At 40.4% G+C, this 20,025-nt stretch overlaps 2 protein-coding genes across 2 annotated transcripts in view; both read left to right on the top strand.

The window, feature by feature from the left end:
• The window catches only part of DNAH11 (dynein axonemal heavy chain 11), a 323,392-nt gene that overhangs the window by 93,322 nt on the left and 210,045 nt on the right, over positions 1–20,025 (top strand). The window contains exons 28-29 of the mRNA XM_075587148.1: positions 2,643–2,734; positions 16,782–16,908. Coding sequence (XP_075443263.1) covers positions 2,643–2,734; positions 16,782–16,908 — 219 coding nt within the window. The remainder of the gene's footprint in view (positions 1–2,642; positions 2,735–16,781; positions 16,909–20,025) is intronic.
• LOC142488854 (uncharacterized) lies at positions 2,750–7,406 on the top strand. The gene is made up of 4 exons (XM_075589192.1): positions 2,750–3,902; positions 4,254–4,559; positions 5,960–6,037; positions 6,403–7,406. Exons 1-4 carry the CDS (start codon positions 3,440–3,442, stop codon positions 7,404–7,406), a joined length of 1,851 nt encoding a protein of 616 aa, XP_075445307.1. The 5' UTR covers positions 2,750–3,439.

The following is a 20,025-nucleotide window of genomic DNA, read 5'->3' as shown; positions in this document are numbered from 1 at the left end:
TCAGTTATGCACGTATATGATGATTGCAGTACAGTACATGCATCGATAAGTGGGAAAAGGTAGTGCTTCACTTTAACTACATTTTCGCTTTACATACATGCTCCGGTCCCATCGCGTACGTTAATGCGCGGTATGCATGTACAGTACTTGTTACAGAAAAAAGATGATACAATTACATACAGCACATAGGGTAAGGCCGTTTATAATATAACAAGGAGTAAAACGGAAAACCTATACATTACCAGTGAAAGTCCTATCATAGGTCCCTCAAGGGGTCACGTCAAGGAAAATATGAGATCCATGCCCACAAAATACGGTATTCCCCTAGGTAGATCTCTTTGTGGGGTTCAAACAAGCATTCATATACCCCACAAGTCTTTGATGTGTGAAAGACTCCAGGTGCCTTGATAGGCCTGTGTGACTGTATCCTGCGATGCGAGACCCTTTTACGGCTAAATAGCAATGAGGTGGGAATTATTTATTTAAAGTATAATCAGGGAATATCAAATAGTTCATAATTATCTGCCCATAATCACCAGATTAATGGCACCCACATCCTTATACTTAAAGGAATTTGCTGTAAGCATGGGTACCACAGGCCAGAGTCCCCTTTGTTCCCTTGAGAGTGAAACAAATTGTTAATGCAATATTTTCCCAATTCTCACCTTACGACTACTGATTCTGGTCAAGTTGTATACACTTATAACTAATGTTGTACAAAACTCATATTATTTTTCATTCTGGTTGGCCTGTAATGCAAAAGTTACCCGGAGCTGTATATGACCTTCAGGACATTTAGTTTTGAGAAACATACATTCGTTATTTGAAGGTCTTCAATCCAGATAAGCATCTTCCGCATTGACAAAAAGTAGACATACAGTATGCAAATCTTCACAGGGATTCACTTGTAATTTTAATATAAACAGCGAGTGCAAATTAGTTCCTGAGAAAACAAACGCATTTCCTTAATTGTGTGATTGCCACTTATGACATGGAACTGTAGCTTTTTATGACACAGACATCATTGCCGGAGGGAAACATAATAGAAAGTTATTTTATTCAAATGGTTAACCTCTTGGTTGCCACACTGTACGCAAACGTTAACTGTTATATGGAATGTATCATGACATTCGTGTTTCCTGTTATCTTTGAGAGATCCAATTCTTTTATAACGTTCTTTCCATTGAGCATTTGACTTTTATAACAGTTTTTTGTTTAATTTATATTCCTTTTTGTTTTAACGTTGACATAATTCTTCATATTTTTTTGTTCTTTTGTGGATCCACTATACATGTTCAAAAAGTATGTTAGATAGGTAGCACTCCACAAAGAACTAAATGTATGAATATACACTGTAGATAAATTGTTGCACGGAGGCAGGGGGGACCTCTGACCCCACCGATAGAATCAGATATATACACAGAAGGGCCCCAGCACGTAAAAAGATACAATAGACAATTGTCAATTTGAATAAGTCAATAAATATATATTTGGCAAAATTTGTAGCAGCTGTACAATATACCCAAATGCAGGGTCTGGAGATCACATCTCATGAAACAACAACTAAAGGGGGATGAAGGATAACAACAATGTGACAACAAAAAGGGAAAAAAGGAAAAACGTACAATACATGTAAAAATGTAGGGTGGAAAAAGTAGGGGGGCAACGAACGTTTCGGGGCCTCTGACGCCCCTTCTTCAGGCCCGTTCCCACAGATAAAAATTATCTGTGGTACTTCCCTAATTAACACCCCTCCAACACCAAAATCTCTAGATAGACAAACACTGAGAGCATATGATGAATAAACCTAGTCTAAATAAATCAAGGTAATCTAACCTGTATAGTGCAGATAATCACAAGATATGATTAAGGGTATGTAAACCAGCAATATTGCTAAACCCTATAGCCTGTATAATGAGTATATGCAGATAATCACAAAATATGATAAAGGATATGCAAATAAGCAATATTGTTAAACCCTTCCTTGGAGGCTATTGGATTGCTGACACTATACATGTTCAGTTCTTTCAAATGACAATTTTATATTATTGATTATAATCATTGATTTGTTTTACAATTCCCTATTGATTTAAAGATTTGGGCTGGAGTTGTAGATATTCCAGCCTTCGATGCTCACTTCTTATTTGCCTTTATGATTCTGCTCTGCTTTACGAATATGTATAGAAAAGAATAAGGGGAGCGCAGAATCAGATGTAGCATCAATATTCAGTCCATACAATAATGGTGGACGTGCATATACAAATCAGGAGAGATACACAGATATATACACATACTGTATATGCTGGTGGGGCAACAATGGATGTGGAAAGAACGTGGATAAATAGTAATACTTACACGGCCATGTGTAAGTATAGGAATCATTTTGGTTTCTTTAAGATGTCCCTTTTAGTCTGCTGTGTCCTCAGTTCCCTCTGAATCACAGCTGGTATCTTCAGTGTATGCAGTGAGTTTGCCCCTCCGGTTACGTGGGAAGTCCCACAGGCTCAAACTTTACAAATGCAACCGTTAACTCAAAGATAAATACAACTATATTGGTGGCAAAATAACCTGTATCTTTTATGTTGTATTTAGCATACCAGATGATGTTGATGTTACAAGTATATTTTTACTGTTTTACATAGGAACTGATGTTTGAAACAGAGAAAATAAAAAATGTACTGGATGCAACAAACAGACCCAATCTTTATGAATATCTGGAGGCTTTGCAAGTCAGGTAAAAACAGCTTACATCAATGATACTGTACAATACTTATTTTTTAACTTACTGTTTCAAAAGAAATAAAGACTACAGAAAGATTACAAAGGAATATGGTATAGAAAAGACAGTGAACCTATGAGTGTATCTGTACATCTCCCAAAGGTCCACCAAGCAGACTGCAGAGCCGTCTGCAGTGGCTGCAGATAATGGCACTGGTTAGGGACATTTAGGGCCTCATGCAGTAAGCGACGATTATGTGAAATCGGCAAGCTTACCGATTAGTCATGTTATTGGCGATTTTTCCTCTCCGTATGCAGTAAGTGCCGAATACATTCAAAATCAAGCCGAAAACATATCCGCCCACTCTCACGATGATTTGCCGATCACACACAGGTGTATCGGCATGCGTGGCGGGGTGCTGTTAGGTTGGCCAATCAAAAATCTTGCTGAATCAGGCGAACCAAGCATGTATTGGATAGCGCGTAATATTTAAAGGCAACGTGTACTGTTAATCATTCTCTGTGTTGTTGGGAGTGAGAGAGAGAGAGACGCACAGAGCTGGGTGATTTAAGATTTGCATATTGACTGAGAGACTTGTTGTGTATTGGGAGAGCTTTGTCCTTTGTTGTTTTGTTTACATCTTTGTCTTGTTTTATATGTGGAAGTGTTTCGTGTGATTGGCTGTACATTTGTTGTCTGTTTTTTGTGAGTGCTGTAAGTATGCCCGCAAAGCGTGGGAAGAGTGATGCTGGTGGGAGTGGGAGTGCTACTCGTGCGAGTACACGTCAGAGTGAACGTACTGTTCAGGGGAGTGATGTTGCTAGGAGTGCGAGTGCTGTTGCTGGGAGTGCGAGTGCTGTTGCTGGGAGTGGGAGTGCTGTTGCTGGGAGTGGGAGTGCTGGTGCTAGGAGTGCGAGTGCTGTTGCTGGGAGTGGGAGTGCTGCTGGTGGCTCAGTTGCTGATGGGGTGTCTGGTGGTGGCGTGCTTGCTGGTGGCCAGCTTTTGGAGTCTCTTCCATTGGAAGAAGGAGAGTCCAGTCAGCACCAGGCAAGCTCTGAGCCTAAACCTGCTTGGAAGAAACGTGTGGAGAAGCCACGTAATCCTCGCTTCAATGACCAGGAAAATACAGCTCTTGTCACTGGGATTCTGGAGCACTATGACAGTATCTATGGACATTTAGTAGGTAAGTGTACCTTTCCATTTATTCTTCAAATACATGTGATCCTAGGTCATCTGAGTTTTGTTCATATGCAAATATGGGTACAGAATATCTTTCTATGTTAATTAGTGTGGAAACACAGCTTTTTATCATGTGTTACAAGGACAACTAAACACAGGCGTTCAATTTGCCATAACTGCATACAATATGAATGCAAGCTTGCTTACATGTATAGGTTTAGTAGTGAATGCTCATGTGCTTCACATATTACACCTAAAACAGCATGTTTGCTATCTCTTGGAACAGCTAGCAGTGTAGGAAACTGGTGCTTCTATTATTATTAATTTACCTCATATATTTTCTATGTTTTTCAAGGGCGGACAAGTTCATCAAGCAGAAAAGAAATGTGGGACACAATAGTCATTGGTGTCAATGCGTGTCGGAATAGTGTCAGGGACAAGTATCATTGTCGGAAAAGATTTGATGATATTAGGTCAAAATTGAAAAAGAAAATACAAGACCAACGCGTGCATGCTACTGGCACTGGAGGTGGGCCGACACCACAACGTCTGATATTAACTCCATTGGAGGAGCTGCTTCGGGCAAAATTACTTCCCGTCGTCGTGGAAGGCTTGGCTGGTGACCGTGATATTGGAATTTATCCCTCACAATTTCCACCAGGTGAGAAATATTACTGTACTAGGCGTGTCGTTGCTTACAGTTATTTTGCATATTTCCGCTGCTTTTTATACTGTCTTCACAATATAAGCATACCTGCATCTATATATGTATATGTCTGATTCTGTATATATATATATATATCTCAAAATAGACATATATGTTGTAGTCCTACTAAAAGCAGTAACTAATAGAGCACGTGCCATTGCGTGGTCATTTACATGTGAATTCCCAAAATGCATTGCTGCAGTGGAAGCAATTGATGGTGGGCGAAGATGGGGAACAACAGGGTAGTTCACATGTGTAACACATGCTAATGAGAAATTATTACTAGCTACAGGTACAGAACATAAATATGTATAATATTATTGTGTATTTTATTTATTTTACTCCTACAAACATGACATTACTGCCTATTTTAAGCATGCATCAAATATATTGCATGCAACGGCCTACAAACATCACTTGCACTAACACATCTATAGTTGTTTATGGAAAGGTCCATTTTTGCTTTATGTCATATACAGACAGCATAATGAGGCACACGTAGCATATGTTATGTCATTGTGTTCATAACTTAAACACTGCAGACGACTATTTAGCTCCTCTAACATTGTGTTAAAGCAGCTGCAATGAATATCTCATCACAGCATACACGTCAACAGAGGGGGTGGGGTTCAGCACACACACAAATTACAGGCTCATTTTAGGGTCAACTTAGTTCACAGCATTTTCACCTGTTTGAAGTAATTGAAAGGTCTGGCTGATTAGGCTTTTTATGGGAAGGGAATACCGTTCTTACAACCTGACTAGCACAACTGAAGTTAATCACACTCATTTGAAAGCGTAACTCTAGCTACTAAATGCCCCAACAAGTCATTAGTTATCAAACCGTACCTCACACATTAGTTCACTCATATCTATAGTTGAACTACTATCAACGACACATTATCACACACTGCATGTGTTGTCTTGTTGAGTGACAGCCACATTCAGGTGTGCCACATCTTCTATTAATGTACCACACATATCCTGTACCAAAAACAAAACTTTTTGCAATATGACCACCTTCATGATAACCATTGTGAATGTTCATCTCATGATAGTTATGTACATTATGATACTGATATCACTACACAACATATGATTTTTATGTATAATTTTAATCTATTTATCCTCACGCATTACTGCAGAAACATAGTATGTTGTATGTTAGGGAACTCAAAAGTTCTAAGTACACAGGCATGTACATTGTTATTACAACTATTTATGTTCACTTTCACACACACATTTTCGGTTAAGGAACTGATGCTGTTAGGTACTCATAAATACAGAACATACAATAACTGTTTGTTCAATATTTACACATGTAAATGTAAAACTAATGTTATTGTTATATATAGTTGCCCCTGGAGGACATGTGTCACCTGAGACGGAACAAGTGTCTTCACCTGGGTCAGGCAGCTCAACACACCTAGAAGGTGAGTGTATCAGTTGGTGGCCATATAATATGTGCTCTTCTATATGTTATGTTGTCATGTTCATTATTTGTTTTGCACATGTTCTTTAAATAGGATTACTTAGTGTCAGTGAAAATGAAGTGTAAGGCAACATGTATTGTGTTAGTGATGTTAAGTATCATGTAGGAGTTGTGAGTTTAGAGCAAGTTTTCATTCATTCATATTTCATACTGAGTCCAAACATTATTCGTAAGTCAAGGTAGTTTTTAATGTGAGGTTATAAAACGTATGGAAACATGTTAGTTGTTACTTATGACACAGTATAATTACATAGTAACACAGCAGAGATTAACATGCCATTTAATAATGTGTACATTTATTTTTAGAACATGATGATGAAGATGATGATGATGATGCCACCGCCATAGACACAGAAATACAATCAAGTGAGCATGAAGAGGTTCCAATTGAAACAGTTTTACCGCCAAATCGTCCATCAACTACCACATACGATGCAATTGTAGCTTCTGAGGGAAAAATTGTGGAAGCAGAAAATCTTCGGCATTCTGATCTGATGACAGTGCTGGAAAGGATGATTGCACTGCAGGAAGAAACGATATCACAATTGGCACATCTCCACAGAGTCTTCATTGAAGTGCCTAAACAGTTGCAAAAAATCAACACCTCATTCGAAGCATTAGTTGTTCAGCAAACCCAAGCAAATTACTTGAGAATGACTACTGTACCACATTTGAACTTCAACACCTCACAGGCAGGATCTTTACATGCTGGTAATTTTTCACCACATGCATCTGATCTTCATTCCCCAGGTCCGAATGTTACCGGTCAAGTAGCAGACATTGCTGTGCAGGTTCCTGACGACATCCTACCGCTGCCATCTGTACAAAATCAGGAGCTGACACCTACAAAGGAGGCGACAAAAAAAAAACAGCACAAGCAGTTACTACTGACCAGTTTTTGGACACAAACAAAAAAAGACACACATGAAACAGACCAACCATCACTTGTGCAGTGTCTACCAACTTGCTCACATGTGTCAGTGGGCACAAGCCCTGTCGGTGAGTCACTGGCCAAAAGCCCTGTCGGTGAACAGTCACTGCCCACAAGCCCTGTAAGTGAGTCACTGCCCAAAAGCCCTGTCGGTGAACAGTCACTGCCCAAAAGCCCTGTAGGTGAGTCACTGCCCAAAAGCCCTGTAGGTGAGTCACTGGCCACAAGCCCTGCCTGTGAAGTGCCAGAGGCCACTCAAAGTGGCTCTGTTGTGGCTAAAGTTGTTGCAAAACGAAAAAGGAAAATACAAGAGACATCAAGCAGGCCTGTTACTCGCTCTCAAAAGGAACAAAAAAAAAAAAATATTATAATTCACTAAATATGTCTTTGGCCTTGTTTTGTTGACTTCAGATTATCTAATTAATATTGTATGTATGCTGAAGACTGTGTTGTTTCCAAACTTTCAAGTATGTTCTTGTACACGTGAAGTTTTGGAAATGTTAACAGTCCTAATTAATGAATAGTGTTATTAATATTGATGTATTAATCGTGTATTCAGTAATTGTCCACCAGGAGCCAGTTGCTATGTTTAGAGAAGCTGCCATTGACTTTGCAGCAAAACATTGTATTTGGGTGTGTTACTTGATGTAATCATTGCATGTGCATATTATTCACATGCAATTAAAAACACACCTATTTAACTGCAAACATCTTTCTTGTACGTGTACAGCAGGATTATGTGTTAAATATTACTTACCTTTGCTGGCCATTGTAATGTTGTCCTTTAATCATTTATGTGTTCTTGTTTCAAGAACATCTCTGATTTTATACTAATATATATGTAGTATGTATGGATATATGCACACACACACACACACAGACACACACTGTGTGTGTGTGTGTGTGTGTGTGTGTATGTATGTATATATAGTACTATCTAAACTGGTATAGATGTATTTACAAAAAACATACACTTCATGCTTCCTTGTGAAAACACAGTATTTTAATAATACAGGCCTAATGTTTGTGAACTATACTACCTGTGAGCCTATAACAGTATTGGGCTTAAACACATTGTTATTACTTAATTCACTCATGTTTATCACCATTTAAATAGGTTTCATACAAGGGATACTTACTGGCATCAATATGTTGTGTGTACTCCTGTATTATATATATATATATATATATATATATATATATATATATATATATATATATATATATATATATATATATAATATTGGTTTTAACACTACAGCCCTTCTAAATAAAAAAAAATTTTTGATGGTAAATCACATTTACCATACAGGTCAATGCAATAGGCCATACAAGTGTAAGGCTCTATTATGTTAACCTTTAAATAAATCACTGCAATATAAAAATCCCTCTTTACATATAAGTCCTTAAAAGTTGTAATATACACACACACACATGTAAAGTTTGGTTTTACAGACATATTGTCATATATATATATATATATATATATATATATATATATATATATTTATGAGAGAGAGATATATAAATACATATAGACACGTAGTTCAACTGATGCAGACAGGGAGTTAACCAGACTTTCAAATACACACAGAAATGTATGAGGAAAAAAAACTTTTACTTTTGCAGGTGTGTGTGTGAATTTCATTATATGGCTGTGTAAGCACTATTTCCAGACAGTGCTGTATTTTATTTTTCCAGAAAACACAATGTTACTTAATTAAAAGTCTAGCTATGTTTTGAGAAACGAGATAAAAAATGATACATGTTTGTCAGACAAACGGCTATCACAAACCACAAACGTTAAACCAATTATTTCAACAAATCCAATTGGTGGTTGAAAAAAGGAGTAAAAGTTGATACTTTTTATGACCTTGAAAAGGAAACACAGCAAATTGTTACGCATTGACCAGTTTCATTCTTATGAGCAAAGAACAGAGAGCTGCAGACATCTTTTGTGTTAATCTGCAATGGCTGATGAATTGTTAAAGAATATGAATCCGCACAGAGGGTATAAATTCATGATAGCAGAAGCTATTTTGTCGACCTCAGGACACAAAGCGAACACCGGTCAAATCTATGATTTGATTAGAGCAAAGTATCCTTATTACCAAGAACCTGGGCATGCGCGCAATTTTAAATCCTCAGTAAGATTCACTTTATCAACTAATGAGTGTTTTGAACATGTGCAGGATAAGCTAGAAGACAGGTATGGTTTCTGGAAGATTGCCAAGGATAAACATTTCACCGTGAAAGAGGGCACACATATTGTGCTTAATGGCATATTTATTCCTAATGCCAATAGCAATGGATCCGCTACTACTGTTCCGTGTGAATCGATACCTGCTGCAATATCTGCACCCTCCATTCCTGAAACCCACATTGTACAAGAACATAACTACTATGATTATGTACCAAGCCTTTCAGCTGAAAATGCATTGGAATGGGTACCCGAAGAAATGAACCTACCTCCGGACCAATTGTTTGAAGAAAGCAGTGGCGATTCCTATGAGCGCTTCATGGAGGAGATGTGTGTCATACTGGATTCAGCGTTTGGGTCAAGCGTGGATGCAAATGCCTTGCATTTCTGGAGCGACCAGTTGCAGGCAGACGAAGAGTTAATTCTAGAAGAATGGTAAATATAACAATCGTTATGCGTTGACTCTGCGTTTAAATTTTTTTTTTTTTGTAACCACCATTTTCACTTTCAATGCGTGGATACAGCGTAACATTGCAGACTGCATAACATGTAGCGATCACAAACAAATTGTTTCCTATTACAATATAGTAGAACCTGAAAGAGTAGTACACATTGCTGACGGAATAAATATACGTACTTTCCTATCCCTTTAAACATATTAGCAACATTTTACCATAACTCTAACACGTACCTGTTTTGTTATCATGCAACATCTACAAAATAAAAAACCGGGTCCACCACGTATGACGTGGGACCCTTGTCATGGGCCAAGGCGTCCTTAAAAAGGATTACGGATGTAAGTCCCGCCCCCAAGCGACGTGCGCGCCTCAAAGCCTATTGGCTCTGTTGTTTTGTTATAGTTACGGTAACTGCACTGTGTCATACACTGGGGGCGTTCACTGGGCGTTAGCCGAATGTTAATTGAGTGGGAGGAGTGTTAGCGTGCGTTTCACACTGGCTTAACATGACGTCACACGTATTGCATTTGCGCATTGTGTTATCGGCCGTGCTTTCTTTCCAAACACGTCTGTTTAAAAATAATACAGATGTACTCGTTTAGAACGAATGTAGTTTCGTCTTCATTGTATTTGAAATAAAGATTTTATGTTTAATGGTATTTTCAACATGTATTGAACGCACAATGTACGCATTGTTTTGCGCATGCGCTAACAGTTAGTCGACCCAAGCGTGAAGTGCGTGCGCACACTAAGATGTGCGCGCACATTTGTCAGTATACAGGCAACGTTCACTTCCTATACATAGTTATGCCTGCTACAAATTTAATGAAAAATTACATACTGATGTACACTTGTACTTCTAACATATAAGTGACTGACGTGTGTATGTACACAATCATATAGAGCTGTGTAACGCGTTGTCACGGATACATATATAGTAAGGTGCCATCTTTGACCATCATGTGTTTGCTGTATTTCAGAGATGTGGGGGAAGATACAATCGGATCAATGTATGATTTCAGAAGAGTCTACCTTTATATGAGATGATTGTGAGGAGGAGCCACCGACTACTATACTACATATGGAACTAATTTTATATTGCTTGCAGCGCTTATTAACAAACAATTAAAAATGTGATACCCTTATGCCTATATTGCATAAGCACTTAATTAACATAATGATGTTGCAAAACAGTGCCTCATGAATTTTTATTGAGTGTTCTTTAATTACTACTAGCATTTTATGGCATGGTGTGTTTTATATATAACAACCATTCCCACTCTGCTAACACATTTGTGTATTCTATTGTGTAATGGAACGTATGACTGTCGAAACTATGTAACAATAATAATAATAATAATATGAGCATGTTCATGTATAGCGCTGCTAGTTGTACGCAGCGCTTTACAGACACATTTTTCAGGCTGAGGTCCCTGGCCCGTGGAGCGTACAATTTATTTTTTGCCGCCTGAGGCACAGGGAGATAAAGTGACTTGGCCAAGGTCACAAGGAGCCGACACCGGGATTTGAACCAGAACTCCCCTGCTTCAAACTCTCAGTGCCAGTGTGTGTCTTTACTCACTGAGCCACTCCTTCTCCCAATGTAAAGGACACTTACAACCAACTAGCCATTTCTTGTTAAAAATCTCTTGTTACATGGGTATGTTGATAAAATGGTTTGGGACTGTAGCAAATAATGTTATTGCCTAGATGTTGTGGTCCCCTACAATGCATGATGTTCTGAATATTACATCAACATCATGTAATGAAGTACGTTTCTGTGTATATTTCATTAACCTAACTAACTATTGTTTACTGTGTTTATTAAACGTTCTAAAAATAAATAGTACAGTCAATATGATGATATAAGCTACCATAATAAAGCTGCTGTTATCTTTTGTCAGTGTTATACATGGATCCTACACAAATTGATACAGACACAAACAGTTGTCTTAAAAAGTGTGTCTATGCTAATGTGCACGTGATTGACGTTACAATTGTCAGAATACTGGATAATTATCATCATGATAATGATGAAGTGACGTGATTGACATTCCAAAAATATTACCAACATTGTGATAGTGGGAAATTAGAAATGCAAAATTACAGTAACATTTGCGACAAAATTGTGGTTTCTGTTAACAGTTTTACACTTGGTACATGTAGGACACATCCACACACGTGTGACTTATACATACACATGTCACAAATTTAAATTAATGTTGACTATTAATTCCTAGCATTACTAAACACCTACATTGCTAAATATAAGATGTAGTACGCATTGTTGTGATTACAGGCATTCATGCATGGAGTGTTATGATCAGTCAATTTCATCCGTGATGAATGAGCTCCCGTAAGTAAACAAATAAGTACAGTTATCCCCTTTTCTCCAAACACCTCTATATTACATTAATGGAATTTATAAGGAAACATACATAAAATGTGATGAAATGTGAGTAATCATTTTCTAATACAATGCACATGAAACCTCAAGAGTAGCTAAATGCATATACATGATACAGAAAGTACATGTATGTTACATTTGTCTTTAAACCAATATGTTTGGTTTTTACTTCAAATAATTATAGGAAGATTGAGGTAGGCACATCTTATGCCAGATGTCAGCAAATATACATACCATGATCAGTCATACTGGAGATATACCTATAATGCAATGGAACAATATATAAATTGCAAACATTGACATGCCATCTTCAGTACCGTAAGCAACACAGCAAAGTGTGTATTTGCTGTTCAATGTGCAACACCATGTATATTTAATGACATTCCAAATGTAAAGCAGGCTGGTGTACACATCATATGGATGTACATGTTACACTGAACCAATAACATTGTATGTAAGCATACTAGAAGAATGAATGACTATGGGCATACTATGTGTATTGTCTTTGCATAAGGAACAACACAATGCTAAAATATTACTGCTTTGTTACCCCAGTTGTATTCACATACACACAACTAATGTACAATGGAAGAGGGATTATATAACCTGTGCAACAATAACATACCGGTGCCACATCCCTTTGTGCACACAGCAGAGAAAAGAAAGGTGTGCAACCCATATTCATCTGTGTCCTAACAGAAGGTTATATAAAAAAAGATTATTGTTAATATAACATAATTAATCTATAAAAGTAGTACTAGGAACATATATGTTTTTACTTACAAGAAAAAAATGAATTGATGAGATTCTGGCGTGTCTGGCCACCACTGGCTGTTTGTTCATTTTCAGCAGCTACATGGGTGGGATGCTCGTCTACCAAAGGCTCAGCTAGGTCTGATTGTACATTGTGCCTGAGTGCAACATTGTGCAAAATGCAACAGGCAAGGATAATATCAGACACTTTTTGAGGCTTGTATAGAAGAGCCCCACCAGTTCTGTCCAGACACCTAAATCTGGTCTTGAGTAGGCCAAATGTCCTCTCTATAACAGATCTTGTAGATATATGGGCTGCATTGTACCTCTACTCTGCTTCAGTTTGAGGGTTTAGCACCGGAGTCAAGAGCCACGGCCTAATTCCGTATCCTGAGTCACCTATAATGAATGGAGCACACATAAGCTGACATTAGTGATCAAATTCTACAATGCCAACATTCCTAAATAAAAATGTGTTTTGTGTTAGAACATCTAAATCTGTACTCACCCAGCAGCCAACCATGTTCAAAATGTCCCTCTTCGAACGCATGGAAGACTGAAGAGTTCCTCAGGATAGAGGAATCGTGACTGGAACCAGGGAATTTGGGTACCACATGCATTATCCTCATCGTGGCATCACATACCACCTGTACATTGACTGAATGGTAGTGCTTACGATTGCGGTAAACATGCTCACTCTGACTAGGTGTAATCAAAGCAACATGTGTGCAATCGATTGCACCCAGCACACATGGTATCCCTGCTATATTATAAAAGCCAGTCCTGACTTCCAGCCACTCTGTCGCCTCTGTAGGAAAATGAATATAATTCCTAGCGCGTCTATTGAGTGCATAAAGAAACTGGGTAAAGGCCCGCGAGAATGTAGATTGCGAGACCCCGCCCACTATGCCCACAGTTGTCTGGAATGACGCGGAAGCAAGATAATGTAATGAGCACAGCATTTTAACAAGCCCAGGGACTGCACGACCTCTGGCTGTCACAAAATCTAAATCTCCCCTTATCTCTTCATAAAGAGATAAGATTGCTGCTGAACTCAAACGATAGCGACTTACTATCTCCTCCTCACTCATCCCATCTAACAGGGTTCTCTCCCTGTACACACGCGGACGAGGCACAACTTGTCTCCTATGTCTTCTCCTCTGATCTCCTGTCCCTCTACCTGTCCCTCGGCCTGTCCCTCTCCCTGTCCCTGTTGTATCCGCGTGCCTGTCCCTGTCACTGTCCCTCGGTCTGTCCCTCCCTTGCCCTATATCATTCTCTTGATCAGCAATCATGTCATAGAAAAGAATGTTCCTCCGTCTCCTAAACAATCGCAACATTTTGAAATGAGTAGCTGTGAATGAGCAGGTAATGGGCGTCCTTTAAATAGGTATGTGATGATGTCAGGTGACATAGTAAAATGCAAGGTGTTACATTAACATAATAAAGTACTTCTGTGGCAAGCTGTGTGCAGTTGATGTTAGAAGTATTTGTTGTGTGTATTCTGCAGGGAATGATGATATTTGCCAATGATGTGACGTGAAGCTTTGTACAAACATTGCTTGCAAATAAATAGTGTAATGTGCAATGCATGTAAAACTTCTGAACGCAACAGTCAGTCATGTAATTAGACAAAAAGGCTGAGATTGACGTGGGAAAAGTTTGGTGTAACATGTGTAATTAGCCATGTTATTGTCACATGTTGACAACAATGAATAGTCGTGTGCATATGCATGCATTTCTGTAATGAGGATAGTTGCTATAGAATGAGTTTACAAGGTGTCACAATGATGAATTACTGTACATGTGTGTATAAGTTAGGTTGAAGTGCTTGTAATGCAACGGTTATAATGTAAACATGCAATGTGATTGCGCGTCCAATAAGTGACGTCATGAAAATAGGGAGGACCAAACCTAGATGTAAACATGAGAATAAAGATGTACATGAACGTTTAAAAATGCGTCACACATTACAAGCATTGTGTAATGTAAAGGAACATGAATTTACGGTGTATGTGTGACATGTGTGACATCATGTAAACAATTGTCGCTCAATTCAGTAAAATGTGTGATATGATGTGAGGTTCTCCTTTAAGAGTTGAGTATAGTATTTTCCCTTGACACATCATCACATGATGAGTAATGTGACACGCAAATGCTGAAAACATGTAAAAGTAGAATGTTATGCAAATAATACACGTCAGCCGTGACACAATGCAGGGAATGCCCCCCACACTGTAATGCAAATCACGTTTGTATTGTGAGCAATGAAACGTAAACAGTACTATACTGTTATACGTCCCCGCTCCATTGACTTCCATTGATGTACAGAAGAGTTTTTTTTCTAAGTGCCGTTCCGGCAGCCTTAGCGATCGTTCTCCCCTCCAACTTGCCAACTTTAGTTGGCGGGAGAAATTGGCCATAACATCTCAATTTCGTAGTGCCGATCAGCCCCGATAAGCTGATTTTGGTACTTGAATCCAGCCGATTTAAAAAAGTGGCGATCAGTGGCGAAAACAGGCTTATCGGCAGCCGACTGGCCATAACAAAATTATCGGCTACGAAAACTGGCGAAATCAAGCACTTATCGGCGCTTACTGAATCTCAAACCCAATTTTGGCTATAAAATGCCGATAAAATCCATAGCAACGCTTACTGCATGAGGCCCTAAATGAGGTAACATGATAGATTCATTGTAGGGGCTCTTTCATTCTTTTGCTCCTTTGCTTTCAGGTGGGCCCACTTGTACTCTCTGGTCTGAAATGGGTAACGGGACATGTAAGAACCTCATGCTCTGAATCCCTAGCACCTGTTAGTGCCAAGCAGGGCCCTGTAAGGCACTACAGTGCCTCTCTATCACTGAATTCATTGGATTTACTTAAAGAAATGTTAGCCGTGTTTTTATCCCCTATACAGAAGAATCATTTACTCTATTTCCTGTACTTATTCTGTTGTTTAAGTAGTCAATGCTAACATACATACTGTATCATTTTCTAGTGTTGTTCTGTGGCACCAGAAACTTTATGCTGGATGAGGCTCTGTACTTTTTTATATTGTACATGTAGCACGGTCGTCCCCCGTCCCCTCCCCCTCTGGGAGATTACACAGCCTATGATACCTAGTATGTGATGCAATACCTGTTTGGAGCAGCAGAGCTGAGCTGATCTGCTGTAGTGTGGACATCAGGACAGGCTTAGGTTCTGTCTCTGGTTCTTTCTCTTTGGTGTTCAGTGTCTCCCGCCATAGTGGGCTCCAGGGTATCCATGAATCAGCCCCCACTACTGCATTCTTTTCCCCTCAGCCCAAGGACTGATACTCAGACTGAGGTATATTGGCACAGGATCTTTATTGGGTGGCACTCACTGCAGTTCTTCCTCACAGCGGTGCATGGTCTCAGAGGTTCCATTCCTCTGGATGGTGAAGGCCCTGATCTTACAGGCCTATGTGGCTGAGCCTTATGTTCCCCCAGTTCAAAGGCTGGGGTGAGCACGCTCATCCTGCCATAGGAGAGACTCACAGCTCTTTTCTTCCTCTCTTCACTGGAGCAGGAAGTAGGCTGAATACTAAATTTGGCATTCCCCTAATTAAGACAGGAGGGGCGGGCTCATGTTCTATACCTATTTGGATAGGCTTACACAGGCCATGAGTCACCACCTTACTCTTGTCCAACATAGAGGAACAAGGATGGGACACAAACCCATAGGATTAACCAATTACTGCCTGCAGATAACAGGACTTACATAACACGGTGGGGAGAGAAAGGCAGAATAGACATTCCCTGTTACATACACAATGTGCCGATGTGAAAGTGTCATTATGACATTATTGCAGGTAACCATAATATCAGATTGAAGCAAATTGCTTATGCACTGTTTCCTTAGGTGGTTTAGTGACATGCTGAATAAGTGGTAAACTTTTTCTTATTTTTGTTTTTAGGCTTTCTCTCTGTGAAAAAGCTCTGTCAGAGTATTTGGAAACTAAGCGTTTAGCTTTTCCTCGGTTCTACTTTGTTTCTTCTGCCGACCTACTGGATATTCTTTCAAAGGGATCACAGCCTAAGCAGGTATGTGTTCTTAAGACCAATACCATGAAATACCAGTTTTAACTAAAAGGGTAAAGATTGTTTTAACAAATACATAGCAATGCCCTTCAAATACACATTCAGTGAACCAATAAATCACACAATGTGCACAGTGTATTTTTTTTAGGCCCTTGTGTTTCTTTTTTGGGGGTTGGAGGGGGGGGGGGTTCTGCAGTTCTCAGTGTTATGCATGTTATTTTGTCACACGCAGACTTCAGACTTGAATCGTTCAACTTCTCATTCTACCTTTGGTAAAAAGGTGCAGTTGACATATATTTAATTGATCAATAACTTTCCCAGATAATTCAAAGTAGATTGACCTGATGGAGCATAATGGGGAGGTGTTATAATGCGAGAATATGATAGAGGCACATGTTAAGCAAACCAGAGCAAGTCATATCATCACTGAGAAAAAAGCTGCATTTGAGTAAAAAACTTGACCATATTCTTCCATCCTGGTTTGAATTATGCATTAAAATCATTTGAATGTTAAGTTGACCTATTACCATGTCAACATAAATGATTAAACATTGTGTAAATGTGTAGAACCACATTTATAAAAAATAGATATATACAGTATATGCATATGTAGCATAGTCTCCGGCCGCTATGTCTTTTTCCTGGACCTTTCCAGTGTAAGTCCTGTTAGGTTCAGGCAGTGGATGGGTTAATTCCTTCTTTTAGGCCCTGTGTGCTTTTTCAGCCTTGGATGATTAGATGTATCCAAGGGAGGCCCTAGCAACAACAAGAAAGTGTCAACCTGATGAATGAGTACTGATTGGATCACACACCGGATGTGATGACCTATCAGTATTCAACCTGCTCTGTAAGGGGCAGGGTTACAACTACCCACCCAAAGGCTATAAGTACTGGCACTTTCCTAAATTCTGGGGCTGTCTTTCTTTGTCTCTCCTCCCTCTGGGAGTGAGCCACATCTACCCTCCATGTCAGTAGGAGATGTGAGGAGGAGTCCATCAGTCCTGGTCTGGGCCTCACGCCCTAGCCAGTACCTGTGAGAAAGGGAAGATGAGGGAAGGATGCATCAGTTCTGTTTATGTCATCTGAATGCAATAAAGATTCAGTTGTACCAGAACCAGTGTGATTCACTGTCTTGTTGCTGGAAGAAGAAAAGGTGTCAGTATGGGCCATCCCTGCTATCACAGAGGATCCATGCTGACTGGAGGTGCTGCACCAATCAAGAACTAAGGTAACCTGTGAACTTGTCCTGTTTCTCCCCACAACATCGCGGAGCACTCAGCCCTCCTGGTTACCAACAGGTACAGCACAACCCCTAGAAAGTAGCCAGATAAGAAGCAGACCTCCCAAATGTCACTTAGGGTGGGGGTACAAGGGCTACATTTGGAGGTGCTGCTGAGATGTGGCTCCCTATGCTAACAGGACAGGTTTTTGCAGCAGCAAGATTATGGACTTATTGTGTGTGCATCATAGACTGTTTTCATGCTTCCCTACACTGAGAAAGAAAGGAAAGGGGGGATCTCTCCTTGAGGCTACAACAGGGAGGGGGTTACCCAGGCCATTGCCTAAGAAAATATGTTGGGGTGACCCCCTGGGCTTCGTGCCAGGGAGTGTGGATACCCTCATATCAGCGCACTACTAATCTGTGGGGCGTCTCCTTGAGGCTTCACCAAGAAGCGTGGATACCCACATTCACTGCTAAAAATATGATTTGGGGCGACTACCTGAGGCTTCACCAGGGAGGAGTGGGTACCCTGCATATCAGATTTCCATGAAGAAAATAGGGAGCCATTCCCTGAGCCGACACCAGGGAGCTGGCTGTCCATTACCAGGCACTTCAGTTGGGGCAACTACCTGAGGCTTCACCAGGGAGGAGTGGGCACCCACCTGTAACCAGAGAATAAGCAGCAAGGGGACAGGGCCTCTGAGGCATCACCAGGGACCCCCGTGCACCCATGCAATGATGAACTATTGCAGAAAAGAATGAGACGTTCCCTGATGCTTTCCCCAGGGCGCATGGTACTCATATAATTGCACAAGAAAATATGTTTTATTGTGTGTGGCTCCTGAAGAAATCAATGGAGTTACGCATGTATTGTATTCTAAAATGGCGGTTCCTGCCATTCCTGCCAACACCTGGGAATCCGCATGGTTGCTGGACTCTAACTACCTCAAAATTACGGTTCTCGCCGATACCAGGGAAGCCTCGTGGTGTTTTGCAAAAGTTGCATGCAGTTGCAAGCTTTTGCTGGCTTACAATTAGCAAGAAACAGCATGAACTGTCGAAAACCCACCCCCTTCCTTGCTCCTGATTGGACTATACTATTCACCAAGTGGAGGAGCTGGGTGTGCCCTAACGGAGCGAACAAGATGTGAGGAGCAGATACGCTTGTACTTCCACCCCACCAGTTCTGCCTGCAAGCTGCCTTACTTGCTCCACTATGGAAGTTACTCTTGAGGAACAGGACAATGCTTACCGCTTTCCTGGCAGGGTAATGGTGGTCACTAATGAGGACGGAACGTACCAGATGCTGGGAGTATGTGGAGCCACGGGAGGTCAGCTGCAGGTATCCGCTCAGTGCACTATATGTAAGGTGACCTATTTCCAGAAATGCTCCCGGCGACCCTCTGGTGATGTCTTACCTGTGAGTGATGGAGAACCACCCGGAGGAAACGCCGCTCCATTGTGCAGTACTCAGTGCCCCACACTACCTATACGGGATCTGCGGAGGTGAGCGCCATCAGTGAGTCGGATGACAAGGCCAATGACATCCCCGAGGTACCTGCCGAGATCTCCTACGTACTCAAGCCTGCTGTGGAGTTGTCGGTTCATGTAGTCGTTGCCGGGGAATCACAAGAGATCCAATAATCTGAGGTCGAATCTCCATGCCAAAAAGAGCGGAAAGGAAGCTCCCTTTCTGTCTCTGCTGTATGGATTGAGATCCTCAGCAAGCACCCGATGCCCTGCCGAGGTTCTCTGCTGTCCCACTAGGAGTGACATCAAGCCGCTCCATCCTCTGCCCGATATCCACGCAGAGAACCTACCTGCCTGTGGTGAAGTGATCAACTTATCTGCTGTCCCGGTCCGCTCCACGAGGGAGGACCCTGCAGAGGGAGCGTCAG

Source organism: Ascaphus truei, chromosome 2 (assembly GCF_040206685.1).
Source record: "Ascaphus truei isolate aAscTru1 chromosome 2, aAscTru1.hap1, whole genome shotgun sequence".
In the NCBI taxonomy this organism is placed as follows: Eukaryota; Metazoa; Chordata; class Amphibia; order Anura; family Ascaphidae; genus Ascaphus; species Ascaphus truei.
Note: the sequence above shows the minus strand (reverse complement) of the source record. Positions and strands in the feature narration are given on the sequence as shown.

Coding starts and splice junctions, on each gene's coding strand:
- LOC142488854 (XM_075589192.1), top strand. CDS start 3,440: ATGCCCGCAAAGCGTGGGAAGAGTGATGCTGGTGGGAGTGGGAGTGCT. Junction 3,903..4,253: donor TATCTATGGACATTTAGTAG/GTAAGTGTACCT, acceptor ATGTTTTTCAAG/GGCGGACAAGTTCATCAAGC. Junction 4,560..5,959: donor TCCCTCACAATTTCCACCAG/GTGAGAAATATT, acceptor TGTTATATATAG/TTGCCCCTGGAGGACATGTG.